At 37.1% G+C, this 25,906-nt stretch overlaps 6 protein-coding genes across 7 annotated transcripts; 1 reads left to right on the top strand and 5 right to left on the bottom strand.

The window, feature by feature from the left end:
• Window positions 1-273: 273 nt before the first annotated feature.
• Window positions 274-1,708, bottom strand: LOC125586071 (U-box domain-containing protein 11-like). The gene is made up of 4 exons (XM_048755869.1): window positions 1,585-1,708; window positions 1,181-1,193; window positions 1,026-1,074; window positions 274-744 (listed from the first exon to the last, which is right to left on the bottom strand). Exons 1-4 carry the CDS (start codon window positions 1,706-1,708, stop codon window positions 274-276), a joined length of 657 nt encoding a protein of 218 aa, XP_048611826.1.
• Window positions 1,709-3,684: 1,976 nt separating this feature from the next.
• Window positions 3,685-5,548, bottom strand: LOC106390816 (COP9 signalosome complex subunit 8). Its single transcript, XM_013831350.3, has 5 exons — window positions 5,386-5,548; window positions 5,205-5,284; window positions 4,723-4,904; window positions 4,200-4,307; window positions 3,685-3,943 (listed from the first exon to the last, which is right to left on the bottom strand). Exons 1-5 carry the CDS (start codon window positions 5,467-5,469, stop codon window positions 3,804-3,806), a joined length of 594 nt encoding a protein of 197 aa, XP_013686804.1. The 5' UTR covers window positions 5,470-5,548; the 3' UTR covers window positions 3,685-3,803.
• Window positions 5,549-8,829: 3,281 nt separating this feature from the next.
• LOC125586070 lies at window positions 8,830-11,700 on the bottom strand. The gene is made up of 5 exons (XM_048755868.1): window positions 11,498-11,700; window positions 9,909-11,434; window positions 9,584-9,855; window positions 9,132-9,490; window positions 8,830-9,016 (listed from the first exon to the last, which is right to left on the bottom strand). The coding sequence occupies exons 1-5, from the start codon at window positions 11,698-11,700 to the stop codon at window positions 8,830-8,832; spliced, it is 2,547 nt and encodes an 848-aa protein (XP_048611825.1).
• Window positions 11,701-13,970: 2,270 nt separating this feature from the next.
• LOC125586069 lies at window positions 13,971-14,333 on the bottom strand. Its single transcript, XM_048755867.1, has one exon. The coding sequence runs from the start codon at window positions 14,331-14,333 to the stop codon at window positions 13,971-13,973; it is 363 nt and encodes a 120-aa protein (XP_048611824.1).
• Window positions 14,334-16,593: 2,260 nt separating this feature from the next.
• Window positions 16,594-21,153, top strand: LOC106393748 (histidine kinase CKI1-like). The gene is made up of 6 exons (XM_048755866.1): window positions 16,594-16,650; window positions 16,732-16,971; window positions 17,071-17,685; window positions 17,777-18,149; window positions 18,739-20,291; window positions 20,385-21,153. The coding sequence occupies exons 1-6, from the start codon at window positions 16,594-16,596 to the stop codon at window positions 20,613-20,615; spliced, it is 3,069 nt and encodes a 1,022-aa protein (XP_048611823.1). The 3' UTR covers window positions 20,616-21,153.
• Window positions 21,154-21,386: 233 nt separating this feature from the next.
• Window positions 21,387-25,015, bottom strand: LOC106390774 (ribonucleases P/MRP protein subunit POP1). 2 transcript variants are annotated; one of them, XM_013831306.3, is made up of 10 exons: window positions 24,240-25,015; window positions 24,064-24,160; window positions 23,874-23,981; window positions 23,590-23,790; window positions 23,391-23,509; window positions 22,845-23,294; window positions 22,636-22,744; window positions 22,045-22,532; window positions 21,784-21,954; window positions 21,387-21,684 (listed from the first exon to the last, which is right to left on the bottom strand). In XM_013831306.3, exons 1-10 carry the CDS (start codon window positions 24,698-24,700, stop codon window positions 21,480-21,482), a joined length of 2,409 nt encoding a protein of 802 aa, XP_013686760.2. In that variant the 5' UTR covers window positions 24,701-25,015; the 3' UTR covers window positions 21,387-21,479. The 2 variants fall into 2 exon arrangements, with proteins under 2 accessions (XP_013686760.2, XP_013686759.2); XM_013831305.3 differs by having other exon boundaries at window positions 22,845-23,297; window positions 24,240-25,010.
• Between the last annotated feature and the right edge of the window lie 891 nt (window positions 25,016-25,906).

The following is a 25,906-nucleotide window of genomic DNA, read 5'->3' as shown; positions in this document are numbered from 1 at the left end:
AAACACAAATAACAATCTCAAAGCTTATTAGTTATTATTCCCAAATTTTATTACAAATAAATACACAGCAAGCAAAAAAAGAGTTCGATTCTCGAAAACCCTTTTAGCTCACCATCTCAAGATTCGATTCCACAAAATGGAATTAATATCCAAAAAATCAAATCAATTGAACAAAATATTAACATAATAATTGAATAAATAGCCAACAAACTTTTCATAAAAAAAATGAAAGCTTGACGAACCTTATTTTATTTTGTCAGACCACTAATAATATTATTGGCATGCTTTACGAAGAAGCTCTAACAATGACGTAGCTTTCCTCTTGCCTCTCTCTGTTCCGTTCTTCGTCAGATCCATCAACGGCATAACCACACCGAGTCTACCTATCGCCACCAGTTTCTCATTGTCTCTCTTACACAGCGAAAGCAATATAGCTGTTGCGTTCTCTCTGTTTCTAGCTTGACCCGTCTGGAGAATACCTATCAATGCAGGCAAAGTATTCGCTTTTACTATCGCTGCCTTAGCATCTAGGTTACTTGCAAGGACCGAGAGTATAGTCAAAGCTTCATCAACCATCCTGAGGCTGCTCGAGTCACTTAGCATCTTAACCAATGCAGGCACTATACCGGCTCTAACCGCTCTGCCTTTGTTTCCCTGATAAATGCAGAGGTTGGACAATGCGGTCGCTGCGTCTTTCTTCCCTCTAGGAGTCTCGTTCTCGAGCAGGTCATCAAGGAAGAAAGACTATTCTAATTTTAAGCATTCACTTCACATGTTGTTTTCTCGATATTCATATTGGCTTCTTTGTGTTCCTTTTTGGCAGAAGGAACAGCTGTTTGTATATTTGCATGAGACTTGTCCTGTAATGAGATGAGTCCGTATGATCAGCCAATTAATTCATTCATCAAGTCAAAGAGCAAACCTGAAGCAAAAAAATGTAATTTGGCACTAACCAAATCACCATGTAATGTCCAAATTGTTAGTGATAAGATAAGAGCTCTTAAAAACCTTTATTTTTGACTTGCCTTGCCATAATCAAGAGTTAGATTTCGATGCTTTCGCAACCATGCTTTCCTGTCAAATATATCAAAAACAAATCTCAATCTTATTATTGAATTGTTAAAACATCTCAATAAACTACAAACAAACAAAATGTTTCTTTATTTGGTGTTTTTATAACCTGAGTTCACCCCCTAACAATAACCAAAAGCGTCTACTTTGTTATACCTATGTTGAGACCACTTGAAACATGCATCAGCTGCAGAGAAACTCAGATTATTGTTAAATATAATAGTAGCTAATCTTGTATCATATTTCTTTTCTTAATAATAGAATCAGTAATCACATATTTGTTTGATGAGAGTTTCATTGATATTACACTGAACGTGATTCAAGCTATCCATCTGAAAGTAATGTATTTCCTCTTTTAGGCAATATGCATCAGAAACTCCATATATGAATCTCTGCACCTGTAAAATCACGATGAAACAAATTTTTGTAGGTGAAAGACAAAAAAAATTACATGAGTTGAGGTTTAGAGTTCCAAATACAAACCAAACTGAGAGGTAAAAACTAATTTGTTACTTGTGGATAGTGGATTCCACAACTTGATCACACCCGAAGAAGCTCCACGGAGCACCAAAGCTTCATACGATGCAACACTATCCCATAGCAACCACCGACCACATTCAAGATCTTCCTCTGCCATGGCCTATGGCGTAGCCCAGAACTGATTGACAGGTTAATAGGGGAAAGTATTATCAATTCTGTTCTGGGAACCGAACGATCATCTTTCTTTTCAATTGTTTTGACAGATTTGTGGCTCAGTTAATAAGGAAAACTGAAGGAGGGGTAGACAGAAGGGCAACTTAATCACATAATTAAGGTTGTAAAGAAAGAGAGGTGAGCAGTATATTAGGTTAAAACGAACGGAACTGGATATATAGATCGACGAATTCGTCCCGATGAAGAAGAGAATGTGAGCTGACATGGCAAATTAAAACTCCCCTTATTGGTTGATTTTTTCATCTGACGTGGACAGTCTAGATGATGTTTATATTCACCTTTTAATACTTGTTTGATGACGTATATTCTAATTTTAGTAACGTATAGATTAAGAAAGATATTATATGTATTTTACCTAACCAACAAATCTTAAAATACTAACTAAAAAGATAAATTTCTCGAAAAGTACGAGAAGACTTAGAAAAAATTTAATTGGTACATTTGAAATTTTCTCGCACAAGTCTTCTCTATTAATTTTAGTAAGTTTGTATTTTTCAAATTTAAAATTACTTTTAAGATTTTTTTGTTTATTCATATATATTTGTTAATTGTGGAGTTTCTGAATGAATTTTTATAATGATGAGATTAACATTATTCTTATTCGTTTATGTTTGTAGCTATTAAGAGAATACTTCTATAAACTTGTATTTTCTCCAAATTCAAAATGAATTTTTGAATTGTTTTTGTTCATTCATCTCTATTCTCAGATATGAAGATTTTGAATGAATTTATAATCTTATAATGATAAAATTAGCAATATTATCCTTTATTTATATTTGTACACTTGTATACCTAATAAGAGGATTTATTGAAAAGTTTGCTCTCATAACTTTTTTGGATATGAAATGTTCATGTTTTCTAATGTGGTTAAATGTTTGTTTTTTTGCTATATTAAACTTATTTCAAGTATTATTTTAAAATTTCGTTATGTTGAACATTTAAATTTATGAACATGGACTTTTCTTTATTTATTTTTTTCTTTTCTTTAAATTTATGAACATGTACATTTAAACTTATTTCAAGTATTTTCTTAAAAAAAAATTATAAACATGGACTTTTCTTGTATTGAACTTATGTCATATGTTGTTATTTTTTTTTGAAAGAACATCTGTTATTTTTAAAATGTGTTATATTTGAAATTTTGATAGAAGTTGTGTGGTCGGTGACCAAGGGAATGAGAAGAAACATTCAATTCATTATGGTTCCCATAAAAATACACCATTCATAAGGAATTAATTTTCTTTTATATTCTTTATCGTTTCTTTTTTTGTAGAGAATAACAAAGCAAAATTATTCCTCATTATTTTTGAGGAGGAACAATCATTCTCACTCATTCCTTTAATATTATTTTTCTTCATTTCTGTTTTATTTGTTCCTAGTGTTTTTCAAATGGTCACCAGTGTACGCGTTTTAACTAGAACTTATTTTTGCTATAATTTGCATGTTGACATTATTTAAAACTTATTACAACTTAGAAATCCAAAACTATTTGATTTTTGGCAATAATAATGTAAAAGATATATAAAGTAGATGTTTAACAATATCTTACAAAGTTACAAATTACAATAATATTAAATACATAATAATTTACAGTCAAATACTTTATAAAAGAATTGTTAATGAAGTACGATGATAAAGTCTGCTTATCAGAGACATGAGAGGGAAGTCACAGCGCAGGGAGGGAAGGCCAAAGAGCATAACGTTCTTGGGAAGAATAAAATCACAGGAGACATTGGCAGTCTCTACACGCCAAAGTCTCTAATTACTTGACATACATCTGGTTTCCTCATTTTCAGTTGTCTATTTAAAGATTTCATTATTTGATTAACGTGCATAATATCAATTTAATACCAAATCAGCTGATCATATCCATACTAGGGTTAAGATGAGACATGTGTCGATTAGAAACTTCTGAAATAAATCTCAAAAAAAAAACTGAAGCTATAGCCATCTTTTCGAAACAAATTTTTGTTTGATCTTTTTAGTTTTCGCCAATCTGAAACCCATAAATTAGGAGTTTAGTGTTCAAGGTGGAACACATACTCCGTCAAGCGTTGCAGCTTGGATGAATCCACCTTTTGCTCTCTTTTAACAGCTTGCTTCTTCACAGTCACCATTTGAGATGCTGTATCCACTGTCCACCCATTCTCCACAACATCTGTGTATATCCAACATAAGAAAAAAAATGTTAAACAAATATATATTCTTCTATTCTGATTCCCCAACATAGATGATTGACATTAGAGGCAGACACAAAGTTAAGGTATTTCCCACAAAAGTAGAGACGGTAGTATTGTCCCCAACCAAAGGATAACTTCTTGAAAATAGAGCGAATTCAGTGTAAATCTACGAATTGATGTGGCAAATTTATCTTTCAAAGCATTAAGGAAAGTGCAGAAAGAAAGAAAGCTTACAAGTTGTGGCATCATCTTCTGTCATCCCTAGGAAAAGAGCCAAATCGCGGATGGCAATTGTGGAGTAGGCAGACAACAAAAGCTGAAACATCCTTTTGGTGTAAACGTCTTCAACAAAAAAAACAACACAGGAATAGCGTTAGGTGCTGATGGAATGTAAAGTCTTACCAATGAGGTAATTTAAGGGACCAGGCATTGAACAATTGATCTCTTGTAAATGCAAAAGCGGTGCTGCTTATAAAAAAAAAAAGATGAGCAAAAAATTGTACAATTTCATTTCGATCAAAAGTTGATGCTTTAGTTGGAAAAAATCAGTTAACACAAATCTTCAAGTCTGGTCTCACTAGATTAACACAACAACACAGCTATTCGATCTCAGATTCTCAATATGCAGATCAAAGCTTAAAACTAGGTAAGAGTAAACAGTCACTTTACATGTTTATAGTAATCTGTCAGAAAGCTTAGTTCAAAAAAACCATGCCATACTAGCTAAAAAGGTATTAGGACAGAAGAAAAAAGTAACCTGAGAATGCAGCAACCATATCTTTAGCTTCTGGACTCCAATCATAACCCCGAATAGCTTCATACACACCTGCGTAGTCACGTGTCCAGAGCCTCTGACCAATCCTCCAAGCAGCAACAACTTCAGGCTTGCTTTCCTTCACACTTGTAGGTATTGTCTTCCAGAGGAAACGAGCGCTATCACTACAATATTATCATTCCAGATTTAGCCACACAAGAACAACAATCAAAAGCAACTTTAAAAACAGTTTTAAAAAGGATTTCCACAACAGGTAATCTCTACCAAGTTCTAATTTTATCTTCTCAGTGGACACGAAAGCAAGTCTAAGGTGATAAGCAGCGCTATATAACTTACAAAGATGCAATTCAAAACCCTGTTCTGTAATTTCAATTTCAAATCATAAACCCACAAGATTTCAAAGAAGACAGCTCTCTAAGCTAACGGCGCAAACAGTAGACTCAAAGAAGAATTTTTTAACTAACCAATCGTCAACGTAGAAGTAACCGAGAAGATGGATTGCGTAAGGCCAGTCATCATGGAAAGAGATTCCTTCGGAAGCAACCTGTTAATTATAATCGAACGATTATCCTCACAAAATCCACCCTAGAGAAAAAAAAACCCTAGCGAACACCAGAAACAATGATAGCGAGAGAAATTTGGGACCTGAAGCATGAGATTATCGCAGATATCGGCGATTTTATCGAAGGATTTGACGGCTAAAGCTTCCGTAACAGGGGAGAGATCCATGGTGCTGCGCTTGGAGATTTGCGAAGCTGACGATCCTTCTTCACAAATTCACTGTACAAACACATTATTTTATTTTTGAAACCTTTTCAATACGGTTTAGTTTAGTGGGCCGAGCCTTCACAAAAACACCAACGTTTGGGTCTGATAATAAATGGGCCGAGCCTACAAATTTCATAGGTATGGTGATGATTGTTTCAATACATTTTAGTTTTAGTTTTTGGTTTTTAGATTTTAGTTTTTGGTTTTTAGATTTTGGTTTTTGGTTTTCAGCTTTTACTTTTTGGTTTTTGGTTTTTAGATTTTGATTTTGGTTTTTGGTTTTGCTGTATTTTTTCATTTTCAAAAATTAATCAATACATTACTTTAAAATAATACAACAAAATAGTAATAAATATTTAGATTTTACAATTAAAATTTATCAAAATACTGTGATTATTATTTTAAAATTAAATACTATAACATATATAAATTATTATATTTTTATGAAAAATATATTATAGTAAAATATAAATCATAAAATATATATAAATTATGCAAAAGTAAAAATATTAAATTTTGAAACTACTTAGAAATTTTTCTTATATAAATTATTTTAATTTTTAAAACTTCAAAAGCAATAGTTTTTCTTATATAAATATTATAAATTATACAAAAATTAAGTACATAGTATTTTGAAACTAATTATAAATTTCTTATATAAATTATTTATATTTTCTTAAAGTTGAATGGTAATTTTTATATTTCAGGATTATACAACACATTTTATTAATAAAACATATTATGTTTTTATATTTTTTTTATTTTTAATGTGACTAATAATTATTGAATTAAATATATTATTTATAAAATATATAATTTATTTACAGATATGAAACACAAATTAAATTATTTCACATTATTGTTTAAATGATATCTAATGTACAAAATATTTTATGATAATTTTATTTTTATGAAAATATTAATTATTAATGAATTAAAATATAGTAGTTTCTACAAAAAAAATCAAAATTCGTTTTTCTTCATAAAAGCTCACAAAAGTTGGTTTTTGGTTTTTCTTCATAAATTGGTTAAATTTTTCAAAAACTAGTTTTCCTAAATTTTAGAGAATCTATTTATTGAAAATCTTAAGTGGCAACTCAAATGGTTTTTACAAAAACAAAAACAAAAACCAAAAACTTGATTGGATGAAAAATTGTTTCTACAAAAACAAAAACCAAAAACTAAAGCAAAAACCACAAACAATCACCCTCTATAACACTTTGCTCTTGTTCCTAGCCAAAAATAGAAGGAAAAAAGTCTTCCTCGTTGTGCTATCTGTTTGAACCGAGTTTGGTCGGATATTAGTAATTAGAGACAAAACTCATCAGTGGATTAGTTCAAAACCGTTTTACTAAATCGGTGAACGGTTTAATTACAAATAAGGAAAGTTTGATAAGAAAGTAAGCCGGTGCTCGGGGAACGTTGGCATGAAAAGTACAAGTCGGCGAGAATATAAGAGGGTAAAACCCTAATTCTAGCTGCCACATGTGTATGTTTGGATCCCTCCCTCGTTTTCCTCCCTCTCCTTGTATAGATGCTTTTTTTGTTGCCCAATTTTAGGTCGATTTAACCTAATCCCACATATATTAATCTTGGAACATTACAATATATTTTCGTAGCTACGTGTCATCACTAGGATGATTCTTAGGGTCTAAATGGTGAAATAAGGAACTAAATGGAATAATCAATTCCTACTCATTCGTAAAAATTATACCATTTATGAGGAATACTTGTTGTGTATGATTCCTTGTCATTCCTTAAATTTTAAGGAACTATAGAACATTCTGTAACATCCCGCCCGTCCACGGCTAATGTGCCATCCACGCCCGCTCTCTCGGCCCGTGGGCCCTATCCCGTTCCAACGGTAATTTTTCCAAGGCCCGAAAGTCATGTTTACTGATCTTGCAATCACTACATGACCTTTCCCCGTGCTTTGGCCTCACTCACACGGTATCGCGAATCACTTCCCGATAAGCCACCCATCCTTTCACTACTCCAGCCCAAGCACGTTTAAATCTGGAGTTCTAAACAGATGTGTAACGAAAAAGGTAAGTCAACTTTGGTGACATAGGTAGTCAAATCAATTCTCTTAAACATTTCCATATATCACAACTCGGAATGTTACAATTCACCCCCTCTCAAAGAACGCAACGTCCTCGTTGTGCCCCACGACAGGTTTCAAGACACCTCTCGAGTCAGAACCGAGATGGCTAATCAGCTCTGATACCACTTGTAACCCCTCGCCCGCCCACGGCTAATGTGCCACCCACGCCCGCTCTCTCGGCCCGTGGGCCCCATCCCGTTCCAACGGTCGGTGCGTTAATTTTTTCAAGGCCCGAAAGTCATGTTTACTGATCCTGCAATCACTACATGACATTTCTCAGTGCTTTGGCCTCACTCACACGGTATCGCGAATTACTTCTCGATAGGCCACTCATCCTTTCACTACTCCAATCCAAGTACGCTTAACTCTGGAGTTCTAAACGGATGTGTGACGAAAAAAGTAAGTCAACTTTGGTGATATAGGTAACAAAATCAATTATCTTAAGCCTTTCCATATATCACAAATCGGGATGTTACACATTCCTTATAAAAATTAATATGGAACAAAAGTAATAAAAAATCATTTTCATTCCTTTTATTTTGTTCCTACATATTTTTTCGTACTCATTCATATTCCTATTTTAATGGTCATCAGTTAGAGTCTTAGAATCCTTAGAAAAATTAGTTGGTACATATAAATATATATTATACTTTTTATTAAACTAACTATCAAATTGACTAATAGTGTACAAAAGAATATTCTGAATTATTTTGTTCAAAAAATATATATATATATATTCTTAATTCTTTCCTTAAATAAAAAAAAAAGAATATCCTAATATGATTAACATATATATGACAATTAATGATTATGAATAATACATATTTGATAGCATTTTTTTTATCTTCTTTCTTTTTTGTTTAACTTAATATTATTAGACTAAATTAAACAATCACATCAAGCATATAAGAAAAAATTTAAATTTTTTCTTATATATTATATTTTGAAATTTTTAAAACGACTATAAATTACTAAAAAATTTCAAAATCTCACATTAAAAATTTTGTGATCTTTTTTTTTTGTCATAGAAAGTTCAGTTTGATAACTGAAAAGATTGTATCGCAAGTCAAAAGACATGGCAACAACAACATTCTAAAGAAAATTAAAAGCCAGTAGGCACAGAGGAGAAACCCCAACATATGGGTAATACGGGAGGATCAGGAGACTTTCATAAGATCTAGCAACCATTGTGTGCTCAAATCCCAATACAGACATCCTCACGAGGACCCAGCAGCCTCATTAGATATAGAAGATCTTAACCAACTAGGACCATTACTAGCGACATAAGATTGTAGACGATGATCTCGGATAACACTGTCTGCAATATGCAGTGCTGGTGAGTTACAAAGCTCGGGAACCTGATGGAGGGTGCTTCCCTGGATCGCATTAATAAGCCACATCAACCTACGACACGCATGATAAACAGCAGGATGGGAAAGAGGATCCATAAGGGCACTATTAGCAGCCACTGAAGAGTGAAGAGAATTCAAATATGATCTTTTCCTTCTTTAAATCTAACATTGCCTCTGCAGCCCATGATAAAGCCAAGAGATCACATTGAGGTTTCGACGTGATGCCACAGAAAGATCTTCGACTGTGTAACAGAACCTCTCCCTTGGAGTCACGGATCAACCAAGAGGCACCAGCTATACCTGAAGTCGGAGACCATGAGGACCCCACATTACATTTCAAAAACGAGCTTGGTGGTTTTGTCCATAAAGGTGAAACAGGGGGCTGTACCGAAGAAGTTGAAGGTACTTCTGATAGCACACCATGAAGGTTAAGCCAGACAGATGCCTCATCATTGGCTACAACCACTATATCATTTGCCACAGGAGCAACCTGCTCATAACAAAACTTGTTTCTAGCCTTCCAAATCTGCCATAGAACCCAAGGGAAAACTAAGCGAGTAGATAAACCCAGAGCTTGATTTTTGCTGCAAGCAAAGAGGTAATGGAGATTTAAAAAAACCGAGCTAGTGGACCATCCAGCAGGCGGCGTGGGGACACCAGACACCTTCCAAACTTCTTGAGCCGTAGTGCAATGGAACAAAACATGGCAGACAGACTCAGAGCCTTGATTGCATACGGAACAAGTAGTGTCTAAAGGGATTCCCCGGGAACGAAGCTGAGATTTAACCGCAAGAGCTCCAGATAAAACGCGCCACAAGAAATGACGCAGTTTCGGTGATGTTTTTGTCTTCCATAGCTTCTTCCATAGCTGAGTTTCTAAGGGCGGGAGAGCTTAGAGACACCAGATTGACGCTCAGATAAAACTTCAATGAGACTATACCCACTTTTGGTTTCGTATTTCCCATGTTGAGAGAAACCCCACCGAAGATAATCAGTTCTGGTTGGGATAATCTTAGTATTGAGTACTAATGTCACATCCTCCTCTGCAATAAGCTGGCGCACCAAACTTTCATTCCAAGAACCTGTGTGAACATCGATTAAATCCCTCACTGTCAAAGTTAAATCAACCACAGCCTCTTGGTTATAATTCGGTGGTCTCGGAACAGGGTCCATCACCCAATTATCTAGCCACACCTTCGTGTTCCTCCCATCACCGATCTGTTTGAACAAACCTTGTTTCAGAAGCTCCCGACCGTGGATAATACTACGCCAAGCGAAAGAAGGCCTGGTTCCCACGCTACTCTCAAGGAAGGAAGTTCGAGCAAAGTACCTCTGTTTTAGAATACGGCCTAATAAGGACTCCGGAGAGCTCCATAACCTCCAGGCCTGCTTTGCGAGCAAGGATTGATTGAACTTTTCAATGTCCTTAAAGCCCAGTCCTCCTTTGTCCTTGTCTTTACAAAGCTTTTGCCAAGCTACCCAGGGAATTTTCTTGTGATTGTTCCTACTGCTCCACCAGAATTCGATCATAGCACTTGTCAATTTCGAACACACGTCTTTAGGTAATTTGAAGCAGGACATCGCATAAACAGGTAGAGCCAAACAAACGGACTTCAACAAGATTTCCTTACCCCTCTGAGACAAGGATTTGGCAAACCATCCTTGCAACCGACCTTGCAACTTCTCTCTAATAAAGCTGAGAAGCTTCCTTTTCGAGCCGCTGAAACATTCCGGGAGACCCAGGTAAGAACCTTCTCCTCCTTCCACATCGATTCCCAGTATGGATTTGAGTTCATTCTTTATAGCCTCTGGTACTAGTGCTCCAAAAATTACAGAGGACTTCTGTTTATTCACCATCTGACCTGATGCCTCCTCGTATAAGTGAATGCACGCCATAAGTTCGGAGGCTTCCTCCACAGTAGCTTTGCAGATAAGCAAGCTATCGTCAGCAAATAAGAGATGATGAACCGAAGGACAAGATTCGGAAAGTTTAACTCCATGAAGGCGACCAGCTTCCTCAGATGTGTTCAAACAACTCACCAATGCTTCAGCACATAATATGAAAAGAAATGGTGATAACGGGTCGCCTTGACGAATCCCACGTTCTGGTTTGATATGGCCATGAGTACTTCCATTCAACAGGACCGAAAAGGAAACAGAACACACACACGCCATAATCCATCTAATCCAAAGTCTGTCAAAACCCATTTTCTCAAGAAAAATCTCCAGAAAATTCCATTCAACCCGGTCATATGCTTTCGACATGTCCGTTTTTATCGCCATCCAGCCTTCTGCAACCTTCTTATCCGTGCGTAATCCATGAATCATCTCATGGGCAATGATGATATTATCCGAGATAAGTCGACCTGAGACGAATGCACCTTGAGTCTCTGATATAATAGCAGGAAGAACTGTTTTGAGGCGGTTACAGAGAATTTTAGAGATTATCTTGTACTGAACAGAGCATAAGCTAATAGGTCTCATATCCTTCATCTGAGTAGGGTGAACAATCTTTGGAAGGAGGCTGATTTACGTGTGATTCCACCCCTCGGGCATTATCCCTGATCTGAAAAATTCTTGAATCTCATCAACCAGAGTAGGACCAACTATATGCCAAAAGCGCTGATAGAAAATACCGGTGAGACCATCTTCTCCAGGAGCACTACTTCCCTTGACACTGAAAGCAGCTTTTCTTATCTCTTCTGCTGTGACCACACCTGTGAGACGTGCATTCATAGGCCCAGAGACCCTAGTCTGAAAGCCCAAAAACAGTCTCTAGATCAAAAGGATTAGAACTGGTGAAGAGATCCCTGAAATATTCCACAGCAATATTTCCTTTTGCTCCTTCAGAAAAGTGTTCCTGACCCATCTCATCAAGTAACATCAGTATACGGTTTTGGATCCTTCGTCCTTTCACACAGTTGTGAAAGTATTTGGTGTTACGATCACCAGCTCTTAACCATTCTTCATGGCACTTTTGACGCCAGAACAGTTCCTCTTCACGTAGAGCTTCCGCCAGCTCAATCTTTAATTTCTTCATGAATTCAAATGAAGGGGATCGTTTTGACACTTCCTTCTCTAGAGAAGCTTTGAGGCGACTGATTTTATCCCTTGAATTCAGGTCTGATGATCTCTTCCATCCCATTATATTACGTCGACAACGACGTATGCGATCTATAGTATTGCCACGCTCACCAGTCTTCCCTTCCCAACTCAACCGCACCATATCTTCGAAACCTTCTCTTGACAGCATTCTCTTATCAAACAAGAACCGTCCCTTGGTAGGATTATCTCTTTCCAGAGAAAAGCAAACTCGAATCGGTCTGTGATCTGACGCCCAAAGCTCCAAATACTCCATATTAGAGCGAGGGAACAATGAGAACCAGTTACTGAAACTTCTATCCAGCCGACATTGGACCCAGTCATCCTCACGTTTTCCACACCAGGATAAGCAATTGCCAGAGTAACGTAGCTCCTTGATCTTGCAGTTCTGAACCATATTTCTAAAATCTCAGAAAGTCGATTCATTCCTAACTGCACCTCCACTCTTCTCCTCGTTGGATAATAACTCATTAAAATCCCCCACTAACAGCCAAGCTTCATCGCAGGTCAGACCAATGGCTATTAACCTGTCCCAGACTGCTTGTCTCCTAGCTGTAACCGGATCACCATATATGCATGACATGAAGAACGTGGATGCACCACAAGACACTTTGAGATCAATAATTCTTTTGTCACAAGATATCACACTGACTTTATAACTATCCTTCCACATAACAGCCAAACCTCCACTTAAACCTTTCGGTTCAACTGTAACCAAACCATCATAACCCAACTGTTTGTTCAAACCAATAATGTAATCAGATTTTTGTTTTGTCTCCATAAGAAAAATGAAATCCGGGAAATACTTCCGACGAAGGGCCCGGAGCTGACGAACTGTCTCAATGCTGCCTGCACCTTGACAGTTCCAAGACAAAATGCTCATTGGGGATGCAGCGGCTTCAATACGGAAGCCACCGGAGGAGAGGAGATTTTTGGTCTTTGTTTTCCGACGAGTCTGCAGAGAAGGCTGATTTTCTCTTTGTATTTGCAGACTGCTCGACAGGTTGTTCCACAACCTGATGTAAGCCAACTGATGGTATCGAAACCAAGAGTATTTGATCTTCTTCCAAGAGCTTTCCTCTTCCATGAAGAAGGCCATTTCCTCTGAGATTTGCTTAGGTCCTGTTTCCCGGTGACTCGCCCCTCCGAAGAAGAGCCTAACTGAAAACCCGTAGGATTCACAGGTGCCGAGTAAATCGAAGTCTTAGAGGTATAGGACTCCGTCTCATCCTCACTCTCATTAGCACTGTTATCGAGAAGCGCTAACCTTCCAGAAGGAACAGCCGTGAGTAACTGAGCTGGTTCTTTGTACGAAAAAACATGCCCTTTCCCTTTGTCAAGCTCTTTAGTGATTCTGATGAGTCGAGTTGAGGAGTCAGCCTGGTTATCAGCAATACCTTGACGCACTCGCTGAATACGAGCCATACGTTCAGTAGCATCTGAATGCGATATGTACAGCATCGCCATCTTACGGTCTTCAGATGAGAGCTCTGGAAACAGGTTTGGGAAACCAGGAGGTCCATCACGCACAATAGGTGGCACTACAGCAACAGGGGAGGAACTAGGACCCTCCATGCTCTTCAACTCTCTGTTATTTCCCCTTCTCCACAAGGGACACTTAATTTTTTCATGAGTGATTCGAAGACAATGGAAACAACGCTTATGAATTTTCTCGTACTCAAATTCAATTGTCACTGTGCCTCCTTGGGGAACATTCAGCTTCCGAGAGGCCTTGGCCGGATTGTTAGTGTTGAAAGTGATAAGCGCCCTGATATAATCCTTAGTTTGTGAAACTTTTGGATCATATGCAATTTCTTCCACCTTACCGATCTCAGAAGCTAACCGATCCATTGTTTCTGCTGTGTAGAAGATTGTTGGAATGTGTCGGATACGGATCCACAACTTCATGGACTGAAGAAAATCATTGGGGGGGGGTTCAACGTCCACCGTTCATGCGTCATGGCCCAGTGATTGTAAGACCACGGTCTATCTTTCAAGACGGTTTGTAAATCCTCTTCACGCTGAAAAACAAACTGGAACCGGTCCCTGGACAACGCTATTCCACGAACTCTGCCAACAACACGCCAAGCAGTAGGCATGTAGTCAATCATCCTAGCCATTGATTGACAGTCAGGATTCAACAAACGACCTAACAGGCTCGTTTCATTCTCATCAATCACTCGGAACCGAGGACTGTCGGGAAGCGTAAGCGGCTCTTCATCCTCAAGAGACATTGATTGGATGGCATTTTGGAGAAAATCAGCCATAGAAGTCAAAAATTGTCGGAGCTCGACGGCGGAGGAGCAGTGATTGGGAAGATTTTTCGGTAGGAGGTCAAACGTGACTGAAGAAAAATTGCCTTTATTCACGCAATATTCCGAAACAATCTTTAGAGAAATCATGATTTTTCGAAACCTTGCAATGAAAGCAAATCTGTAAGGAAAGTGGGGATGAGGAAAGGAAAATCCGAAAGAGAAAAAAGGAAGTGACGAGAATTAAGGAGAATTAGAAATTTCCTTAAAAATAAGACCGTAGCCGAAGCCGAAAAGTCGAATCCACTCCAACTGAGGGAAAATAATATTCAAAAGGCAATTAACCGGAAATCGGCAGAAGAGAGATTGAGGTTTTTTGACGAATTCAATATTGATTTTAAAAAAAAAAAAAAATTTTGATCAATGGTTTACCTTTTTTTTTGTTCAAGCAAAAATTTTGTGATCAATGGTTTAACTTTTTTTGTTCAAGCAAGATACAAATGATCATAACTTTTTTTATTAATAGAAATTCATAGTATATATTAATATCATTTAAATTAAATTATATAGTATATAAAATATATAAATATTTCAATTTCAAAATTTGCTTTAAAAATTACTGAGATCTTAGTATATTTTAATTTTAAAATTTGTATTGATAAATCTCACATTAAAATTTTGTGATTAACAGTTTAAATTTTTGTTACGGAAAATATATAATATTGATAAAATCATATGAATAGGAAATGTCAATAATCAATATTTATATTAAAATATACTATATATATATATATATATATATATTTCAATATCACTAAAGTTTAATTATATGCCATATAAAGTAAATAAAATGATTGCTTTGATTTATTTACCAAAAACATGAATGTAAATAAACAAAAGGTATTGGTTTTAATTTATGTGTTTACTCTGATGTATATACTTTTATGTATACAAATTATTTTTAAAATAAATTATTTCTAATATGTTATTTGATCTTGACAATCCCAAAAATACACTTCTTCTAATCGAAATATTTTTTAATATTGGAAACATTTTATATATATATATATATACATTATATCATTCAGAGTAAATATTTTAGTCTTGAATTTTATTCCTAAAAATCTTTTAATGAAATATCATGACAAGATTTCAATCACATCTTTTTGAGTTTGTTTGAAAAATGAGAGATTTGATCAGTCGTCTAATATTTGTTTCTCCCTAATATCTTATCTAGCTATTATAATTTAATAATGCGAGATTTGAGCATATGAACTCTTAGAAGGATTATCATCTAATGGACATTTAGAAAAGATCTTATGATTTAATAGCATAGATGTAACATTTAATTATTATCCAAAATATATTATTTAACATGGTGATTTTTATGTCCCCACATATTAATCCCATTTAATACTAGGCCTTAAATAGATTTGATTTTATTCGTGATATGCGATTAATTTTTAGATTCCTTAATTGTACAATGCAAATCACATTTAGATGCATATGACAAAACAAGTCAATTTTTGCTGAACTACACACTGCGGGAGCTTTCTATGGTCTAATCTAAAAGCAGGTCTTATGTTTTGAGCTATATTGCGAGAGTGTGGTTTGTTCCAAGTTACCCATATTTTCATTACTCACAGCTATCTCTGTCTCCTCCTATTGCCTTCGGTTTAGCAGATTCAGCTCCAGAAACACAACAAAGAACCCTAGTTTTCACATTATCTTATCAAAAGGAAAACTATTATTACTTCTCAGACTTGTACTCCTCTTTCACATTCTTGAGTTTTTTTTTTGGTGTACGAAAATGGAAGAGATGAAACAAGTTAGATAGGATTCAAATACTCTCATCTAGATGTTTTTAGCTTTGCTCTTCTGTTTTAGTGACGAGAATTGTAAATTGAAACCTAGAGATTTAGGACTATTTCTCGACTTGTACATAACCCGTTTTAAAATTTGCGTTTTAGTGTGTTGTGCTGATTGTTTGTCTAAACTCTGGAACGAAATTTTTCAGTGAAGGAGAACAATCATATATAAGTTGTTGCAGCTTGGAGGACTAGTCAGAAGCTGTCGTGCATGTGTGTTCGAGTTTGTGATTTAGAGTCAAGAAGCTAAATTAAGATATATAAACGGTTGTTGCATTCTCAGGTAAACAACTTATGTATCAAAGGATTTTCTGTATCTAGAATGAAAAGTTTCTAGAACTAACTTGCCCATAGCTTATGTAACTTTATACTATTTAACTATGAAATGTTAATTTACAGAAGAAGTGATGGTGAACGTTAGAAAGTTTGTGACTTCTCGTCCAATATTTGTCTTCTTCCTCTTGGTAATATTTTCTTACTTGTTAATTATTTTTATAATCGTTGGAATATATTACTTAATAAGGTTTTGTGTCGAATACTTTTAGGCATTTCTGGTGATTGTTTTCGGGTGCATACCGGTCACGATTTGGCTCAGAACAACTAAGAACGTAACAGAAGGCATTGTTTTTTGCACTGAAGGTCTCCGGTCAAGTCTAGTTTCTGATATTGAAAACATCGGAAAATTTACCTACCAGAAGACCAGTTCATCTACTACCGGTTTAGCCAACATTATAGATTCTTATCTCACAAACAATGATACTCATTTCAAAAAGATTCAAACACAGGTTTGTTTAAATTAATTTACGTCAAATCATGATTCTAGTGCTAAGAGATATTAACATAACGATAATGATATTTTTGTCTTTGTTGTTGTTATATTTCAGGTCGCACCGATCCCTCAAGTCTCACAAGTTTCGTACATTAGCACGGATGGTCTCTTGTTTTCTTACAAAACAGAACTGAACGCAAGTGTCGCTGTCTTTGCCAACTCTTCAAGTGGTAAAGGAGACTACACTTGGTACACTCAAACAGTCGATCAGATAACCGGTCGTCTTACCGGAAATGCAACGAAATCTAAGCCTGTGGATGTAACCCATAAAGACTGGTTCCAAGCAGCGCAGAGAAACCACACTACCGCCTTTGTGGGACCTGGTTTGGGAGGAGAAGTTAATGAGGCTATGTTTCAGAGCGTCGTTAGCTTGTACAGCAAGAAAGGAGCTGTTTCATTAGGGTTTCCGGTTAAAACGTTAATCGATTCTTTGAACCGTTTGGATCTAAAGGGTGGAGAGCTTTACTTGTGGACCAAGGAAGGGACATTGATTGTTCCTGGAAGATCACTAAAAGCTACTTTCTTCATCTCCAATGGCTCCATTTGCTTTGGTAGAGAATCGTCTCATTGCATCCCCGGAAACTGTAGTTCTCGTGGTTACCAGGTGGAGATCGGAAGATCGAAATTCCAAGCTTTTTGCTCTGTTCTTGAAGTTTCCGGAGTGCCTCTGGTAAATGTTATATTTCATCTTCTGAGACTCTTCATTGATTCATAACTTTGTTTCTCAAGATTCTTCCGTTGTTTTTTTCTCTTCTTACCAGAGATACACACTCATGTTTCCGAACAAAGAAAGGGGACCAAGCGTCGGGAGCGCATCGCTATATCTTCTTGTTGCAACAATGTTGTTGGGCTTGTGCTGGCCTCTAGGGTTTGTGGCGTGTATGGTGAACGCAGCAGGAAGAGAGATGCATATGCGTGCAACATTGATAAACCAAATGGAAGCAACACAACAGGCCGAGAGGAAAAGCATGAACAAGAGTCAAGCCTTTGCAAGAGCTAGCCACGATATAAGAGGTTCCCTTGCCGGGATTACTGGTCTGATTGATCTATGTCATGACTCTGAAGAAGTTAGACATGGGTCTAACCTAGAGTCTCGTCTTAAGCTGGTGAATGGCTGCACCAAGGATCTGCTTGGTAAGATTTTTTTTTTTGATTAACCTGGGATATGTGTTTTGCAATGTTCTTTTTTTTATTAACTCTGATTCTTGACCCTTTTCTTTTATGCGTGTTTGCAATGTTTTGGAAACCGGACCGGACATTGACTTGACATTGTAGCTGGGTCAATGATCGGACCGGTCCAACCGGGTTTTAATTTTTAATTTAATTTTAGATTAAGTAACTATATATATAACTATAAAATTCTGTTTTATAAATTTTTATATCATTGTTAGAATCTAAAAGTGATACAAAAATAAAATGATTTTTTTTTAAATAATATAAAATATAATAAAAAATCATTTTTAGATAGGTATTTAAAAATATATATTTTTAAAAAATTGCACCTTTTAAATATATTTTTTTTGTTTGAATTTGAGAAAACCGGGTAACTAGCGCACCAGTTTTTGACCGGATTTTCCGGTTTAACTCAAACCTGGTTTTTAGTACAATCAGAAACCGGTCAGAAAGACGAGTCACGGGCCGACCTGCCGGTCCAGTTTCAAAACACTAGAGTTTTGTCACTTTGAACCCTAACAGTAAGTCGTGTAATGTTTTTTTAAAACAGATTTGCTCAACTCTGTTTTGGACACGAGCAAAATCGAAAGCGGGAAGATGCAGTTAAAGGAAGAAGAGTTCAACCTAGCAAAACTTGTGGAAGACGTCATCGATTTTTTTCATCCCGTGGCGATGAAGAAAGGGGTTGATGTGGTTTTGGATATGCACGATGGCTCGGTTTTCAAATGCTCTAACGTGCGAGGAGATGGTGGAAAACTGAAGCAAATCCTCAACAATCTTGTCAGCAATGCGGTCAAGTTCACGGTCCAGGGACACATTTCGATCCGAGCTTGGGCTCAGAGGACCAGTTCCAATGCGGTCCTTGCATCAGACAATGAAGGAGGTTTATCAAAGTTTTCAAAGAAGAGTAAAGACCAGGGTTCAATGTCGAATTCAGTTAGAAACAATGGGAAGATGATGGAGTTTGTGTTTGAAGTGGATGACACAGGGAAAGGGATACCAATGGAGATGCGTAAATCAGTGTTTGAAAACTATGTTCAGGTAAGAGAAACAGATCAAGGACAACAAGGAACTGGATTAGGACTTGGGATTGTGCAGTCTCTGGTAAGGTTAATGGGAGGGGAGATAAGAATCATTGACAAGGCCATGGGAGAGAAGGGAACATGTTTTGAGTTCAACGTTTTATTGTCAGCAGCATCAGAGTCTCAAGTGAGTAGACAGGACACGGAAGAAGGAGATCACATGCATGGGGCTATTAAAACTTCATCGGGAGGTAGCATGAGCATACGGAGCATGAGCCCTAGGTTACACAACTGGCTCAGCTCGAGTCCAAAGCAAGAAAGGTCTCGAGTGCTTCTTCTGATGAAAGATGGAGAACGTAGAAGGGTTACAGAGAAATACATAAAGAGCCTTGGAATAAAAGTCACAGTGGTGAAAAAATGGGAGCATCTGAATCATGTTCTGGAGAGGCTTATTGGGGTTTCACGTCAGGGTTCCATGGGAAGAAACGAATCATTAAGCTCGAGCTCAAGGGAGTTGCCTTTGATTGGCATGGATGGGATTGATTCAAGAAGCCAGACTCCTAAAAGAACAAGGCATGGTTTCTCTCCAGCTCTCCTTGTGGTGATTGATGCGGAAACCAGATCATTTCCTGAGCTGTATGACATTGTTGAACAGTTTCGCAGAGGCTTGCACCATGGTGTTTCCTGTAAAGTTGTTTGGCTTAATGATAGGGGAGATGGAAGTTTGAGAGGGGACATTAGCTGTTCTAAACCGTTTCATGGATCATGTCTCAACAAAGTGCTGAAGATGTTGCCTGAATTTGGAGGAACCGAGCCAAAAGAAGACAAACAAGGAGCTCTCAAGCCTAGTGAAGATGAGTTATTGAGTGGAAAGAGGGTTATGGTGGTGGATGATAATCATACAACATCTTTATATGCAACAATAAAGCTGAAAAAGATGGGAGCCTCTGAGATCAAACAATGCTACAATGGAAAAGAAGCTGTGAGATTAGTCAGTGAATGGCTTACACAACGAGAACATGAGGAAGGAGGTTCATCAGAAATGCTTCTTCCCTTTGACTACATATTCATGGACTGCCAGGTACATTTTATTTGATAAATCCTTCTTCCATAAATTAAGGAAATCGCTAAATGGTTCAAAACTGGTACTACATCATCATCTTTGTGGATACAGATGCCAGAAATGGATGGATATGAAGCAACTAGAGAGATTAGAAAAATGGAGGAAAAATATGGTGCTGGTTTGCATATTCCAATTATAGCTGTATCTGGTCATGATCATGGTTCAACAGAAGCAATAAAAACCATAGAAGCTGGAATGGACGCCTTCTTGGAGAAAAACTTGAATCATGACCAGCTTGCAAAGGTCATCAGAGAAATCACAAGCAAGGTATGGGCTCTCTAAACTAAGTATTTTAAGTTGCTTATATCATAGGCTTTTCTATTCTCGTTTCCATAGAACACAAATATTTTACATTTATTTGTCACAGGTTCAGAATCCATAATAAGCCGGATTTTGATGGAAGAGGGGAGCTATGGATGCAAAACCATCTTCAGACTCCATCATCTGAAATGATGATTGGTTTCCAACTGTTTCAAAGTGGGAGTACGCTTCTATCAGATTCACTGCTAGCTGGATGAATCATTTATCAGCATTCTCATCTTCCACAAACTTTAGAAAGCAAGCATCAAGCATCAAGCATTTTAGGCCGTCTCTCTTTTTTGATGCCTTGACATCAGATTAGTTTATATTTTTGAGGCCCTCTCGCCAACTCTTCGGTTCTTGGTTCTCTCTTATTTCTAAACTCCGAGCTATCATTCATTCTTTATCCGAAAACCTCTTATCAGCCTGAGAAAAATAAGAGAGATTATAGTCAATAGATTACCAACAAACTAAACCACAAGAACTGAACAAAACTTACGCTAAAGATGTTTTGCGCTTCTTTTCCGATGATGATTAGCCATTTTCATCAGTCTTTTAATTATCATTTGAAGGGTTGCAGAACATGGGAAGAAACTTCGGCATTGGTTGGAATAACCGTTACTTACTCAGAATTTCATGTTCGGTTGAAGAAGAATGGAACAGAAGATACAAGTTAATCTGAAACGAGTCTGATCAATATTAACACCAGTGATATATCCGTATTCCCACTTCACTTGCTTTTGATAATATAAATAATTAAAATGATATTGTTTAAGATAAACAAAAATGTGATTTGAGACAAACAAAAGTGTTAGGACTGGTGGCGGAATAAAAAAGATTGGCATTTTAAAAGCAGTGGGCATCACCAGAAGCGTCTTGTTGCTCCAAAACAATAGTGGCCAGTGCGAGTCTGTAAGCACAAGATCTTAGGTTTCTAACCAGAACATAAATCTCCTTCTTTCTCCGTTTCACATCTTTCCCCCTCCACTGCTCTTCTCTTAGTCTCCCTAACAACACTGCATCACACAGAGCTTCCGCCGTCGGCTTTTTACTGCACATTATTATAACAAGTTTTAAGAACTCAGAAACCAAATCAGCCTTTGGTGATCATTAAATCAAGATCTTTATGGGTTTAATTTTTGTTTTTTACCTCCCACGGACAAATCCTGTCGTCACAAACCCAATTGGCCATCTATGAGATTGCTTTGTATGAGGGTTTTCAGGGACATTAAGTTCCCAGGTTCCAGAAGGTTGTTCTAGAAAGTAAGAGCTTACAGAAGATTGAGGGATTGTAACACGCCCTTCTTCTCCCTCACTGCAGCTGTGAAACATAACGTAGTACATCAGAAATCTCATCCCAAAGTGAAAATAGTTTCAACTGATTCACAACAAGATTTCTAGGAGATGTTACCCGGATTTTAGTAATGATACGTCTGCGAGAGATGGTGCACATACAACCGCGCCTTCTTCGAATGAGCCTTCCTTGAAAGCATGTAGAAGAACTCTGACAAGGCATAGTTTGTTATCACTCCTCTGATGGATCTCAGCTCTTGCTTTCGTTTCATCTTCTTGAATCGTCTCCACACGATTTGTGAAAGTTTGGAGAAAAGTAGGCAGCGAATCTGGTGTTCTCGCCACCATACCATCGAATACATTACCACCATTACTAAAAATCTCCACTCCACTAGTCTCACCGCTTGTAAGCTTTTGATCGGAACTCTCTTTGACACAGCGCGTGACATGGATACTACTCCATGGAGGCGGAATGGGAATTCTGAAAGGTCTCACGGCAAGAGGTCGCCTTTGTGCCTTCTCCTCCACGTCTACAGCTTCACTCATTGTTAAAGATGAATATGCTTTGCAGTCAGGAAAATCTGATGGGAAAAACGGCAAACCAGCCTGCCAAAAAAAAAAAGAGTTGTTCAGACGTTTCTCAAGTCTAAGGTTTAAGAGAATCATATTACTAATGGATTAAAGTTCCAGAGAGAGAGAAGAAATATACATCACAAGAAAGCCAGCGTTTCTCCCTCTGACCTATTGCCTGACCTCCTTTTGAGACAAAGGCATTCCAGAAAACTTTGACCCAACTAAGGGGAAGTATGAGAGACCATCTGAAAGACCATAATAATAATAATATGATTAATTGTGGATCCTTAAAGACATTGATTCTATATAACAACACAGAAACGATTCAACTAAAGTGCAGAGTACCCTGTAGCTGTATCCCCAAGCTTTCTATGTTTAAGAAGCAGTAAAGGACAAGACCTCGAACTCCTTGGCTTGCTAGATATCTTAGGAAACTCATCAGCTGCGTCGTCGATGCAAAAAGACTTCATACGACTTTGATGCTTCTCCCAACACAATACGTTCTCTTCTTCTGGAGGATACAGTTCACTATTTGCATCCCATAAGCACTTGAAAGTTTCAGCCTCTGTGCTGGTTGTCATCATCTCAAGTGACTCAGTAGGCTCCGTTTTGGTCATTTCAGCTGACATTGTAGTATCATCACAAGGATTATTCGGGATTAACCGCGGATCTATGACAAACCGTGGTAAAATAGCGCAAGATGGTATGCTCTCCTCTGTGTAAGGATCAGCAACGTTCTTAGCTTCGGCTTTTTCCATCGAACATTTTCTTAAAACAGAGGGAGGACTCTGTGAGCTACTGCAAAAGACAGAGAAAACTGAGATAAGAAAATCTTCCCTTTGTTCATTTGCGTTCTTACAAAACCGTTATATATTCACTTAGGTGGCTTACCTTGTAACAGGATGTAGGGTCTTTTGCAGAAGCTGAGATGCTTTTGTACCAAAAAGTTCAAGTTTTGCAAGCTGGCCTTCGAGTGACAAGCAATCAACTAAGACACCTGTCTCATTCATCTGAATGGAGAAACTTTGGGAGTCACTAGTAGAGTCATCTAAAAATGACTTCAAAAGGGGAAAAAAAGAATATAACTTACCTGATTTTGACAAGCTAGTTTAAGAGAAGCACATCCCTCACTGAAGGAAGAAGCATGGATCCACACCCATAGTTTTCGAAAGTCATTTCCTACGCAGTCAGCCGCTTTCTCCTCATCTATTCTCTTAGGTAGCTGAGAAGGTCTCCACATATAAATTACAGGAGCAATCACCTGAGAAACTGGTGGTTCGACATGATAAAGCTGAAGAAGACAGAAACAATTATGATTACATCCTCTGCTGAAGGTACTGTTTTTTTGTTTTACTCAAAAGTGAAAAACTATACCATGGAGTTCCCATAACAAAATCCTGTGAGAATAGAGTCGAAGACTTCCTTGGAATGAGATGAAGGAGAAGGCTCCAGTAGCATGTTTAATATCGACAAGAGTGAGCCCTGAGAAGTTCGAAGCCAGATAACATCAAGATAAAAAAAACTTGATTAGAAGAATCTCTCAAGAATTAAGGTAAATGCTCGCCTCTGGACCCTCCAACTGCACAGCAATGTGATAGCTTGCATCGTGCACAAGAACACCTTGCCTAGACTTGTTCAAGATATCCCTGGATCCCCTTCCTCTAAAACCATGACAAAAACAGCCTTAAAAAGGCACAAACTATATTATACTAATGAGAAGCAACAAACTGTGAAATTTACCTGCCATGTAAACCAAGAGGAAGGTGAAAGCCCCAAAGCTTAGTCATAGAGAAGCGTTTAGCATGCCAAACATGTGTTCTCAGCCTCTTTGTTCCATCACCAGTGGTAGAAAAACCCGATTCAGGGTTCCCTTTAAGTTCCATTCTCCTCTTGACTCGTCTTGGGATCTTTGTTTCATGAGATGATGATGCTTGTTGACCAATAGATAACAATAATGACTCTGATCTTTGCCTCTTAATGTTACGTCTCTTTGAAGGTTGGCTAGTGTAGGCATTGGTCCTTCTCCTCTGGTTCCTCTTTGACCGGAAGTCCTTGTTCAAACGCTCAGACACTATGGAGTGAAGAGATTCGAGCTCTGCTGCCCTAGCCTCCGAGAATTTCTGGACGCTGATTTCTCGAGGGGCGAGCGACGATAGCCCTCCACCTCTTTTCTTATTGTTGTTCCCATTAGCCGAAGCCATTAGAAATCAATATCACAGACTTGTTCGAATGAAACCCTACTGCCCAAAACCCTAAAACCAAACCTTTTTCAGAAATCAAAAGTATCGTTTTTTTCTCTTCTCTTGGAAAAATTGGTCCAGACAATTTGTCGAACAGATGGCGCGCAGGAACAAGATACTGCGCCGGCAATTAGACAAGGACAGAGATAAGCTGCTTAACTGAATCAGAAGTGGGTTTACTTAAACTGTAGATGGGTTGACCTTAACCGTAATTTATTTTTTCGAACAAAAGATATAAATCTTGATGGGCCTAGACAGAAGCGAACTAGAGCTCATTTGTTTGTCAAGAACAAACTGATATATGAGAAAAAAGAGGTAATACTCCTACTATTTCTGAAAAAATGTCATTTAACAATTTTTTCTTCTTACACAAAAAATATCATTCTTGAATTCCAATGCAATTTTCAGTTTCAGTTTAGTATTAATTACAAATACAATGATTTTTTAAAATAATTTTTTTTCCAAATACTATTGATTTAATATGTATAATTAATTTAAATGCATTTCAATCATTTTCTTAATCTGTATAAAAATGGTTAAAGTAATTCAAAACAGAAAGAATATGCTTCGTAATATTGATTCAAAGGTGAAATTATATTCGAATATTAAATTTTAAATATAATTAAATTAAAATTAAAGTATTTGAATTGTTTTCTTATTAAACTATTCACATACAACAATTGAGAAAATAAAACCAAATTCAGTCAGCTAAATTCCCAACCATGAAGACTTCTCTCCTCTCTTCTAGAGAGAGAGAGTTTCTCTCTAGTCCTTCTTACCACACTTACAACTTTCAGAAGGAAGAGAGATTCGGATTTTCTCTTTTGTTTTTTGTTGTAAAATTTTCGATCTTAGAACTTCATTTTCCGGTTAGCGGATTATCTCTTCGGGTTAGCCGAATTTGTGTTCGCTTTGGCGAATTTTTGTTTTGTTTCTCAATCTTCATCAAAGCTGTTCTTCAAGCTTTTATGGTTCTTCGATGAGATTGAAATCAATAGTTTTCCACTCGTTCTTACTTTAATCCCGTAAACTACTGAACGGGTTCTTTGCTTCCCGCCCAACCTAATCTCTTCCTCTAAGAGATTAAGTCTTTCTTGTTAATTAGCCGGTTATGGCCTGAAGAAAGCTTCTCTGAGGACTGATGAGGTTTGATGGATTCTTGCAGTC

Source organism: Brassica napus, chromosome C4, assembly GCF_020379485.1.
Source record: "Brassica napus cultivar Da-Ae chromosome C4, Da-Ae, whole genome shotgun sequence".
NCBI classification, from domain to species: domain Eukaryota; kingdom Viridiplantae; phylum Streptophyta; class Magnoliopsida; order Brassicales; family Brassicaceae; genus Brassica; species Brassica napus.
The sequence above is the reverse complement of the archived record's forward strand: the minus strand, read 5'-3'. Positions and strand labels throughout refer to the sequence as shown.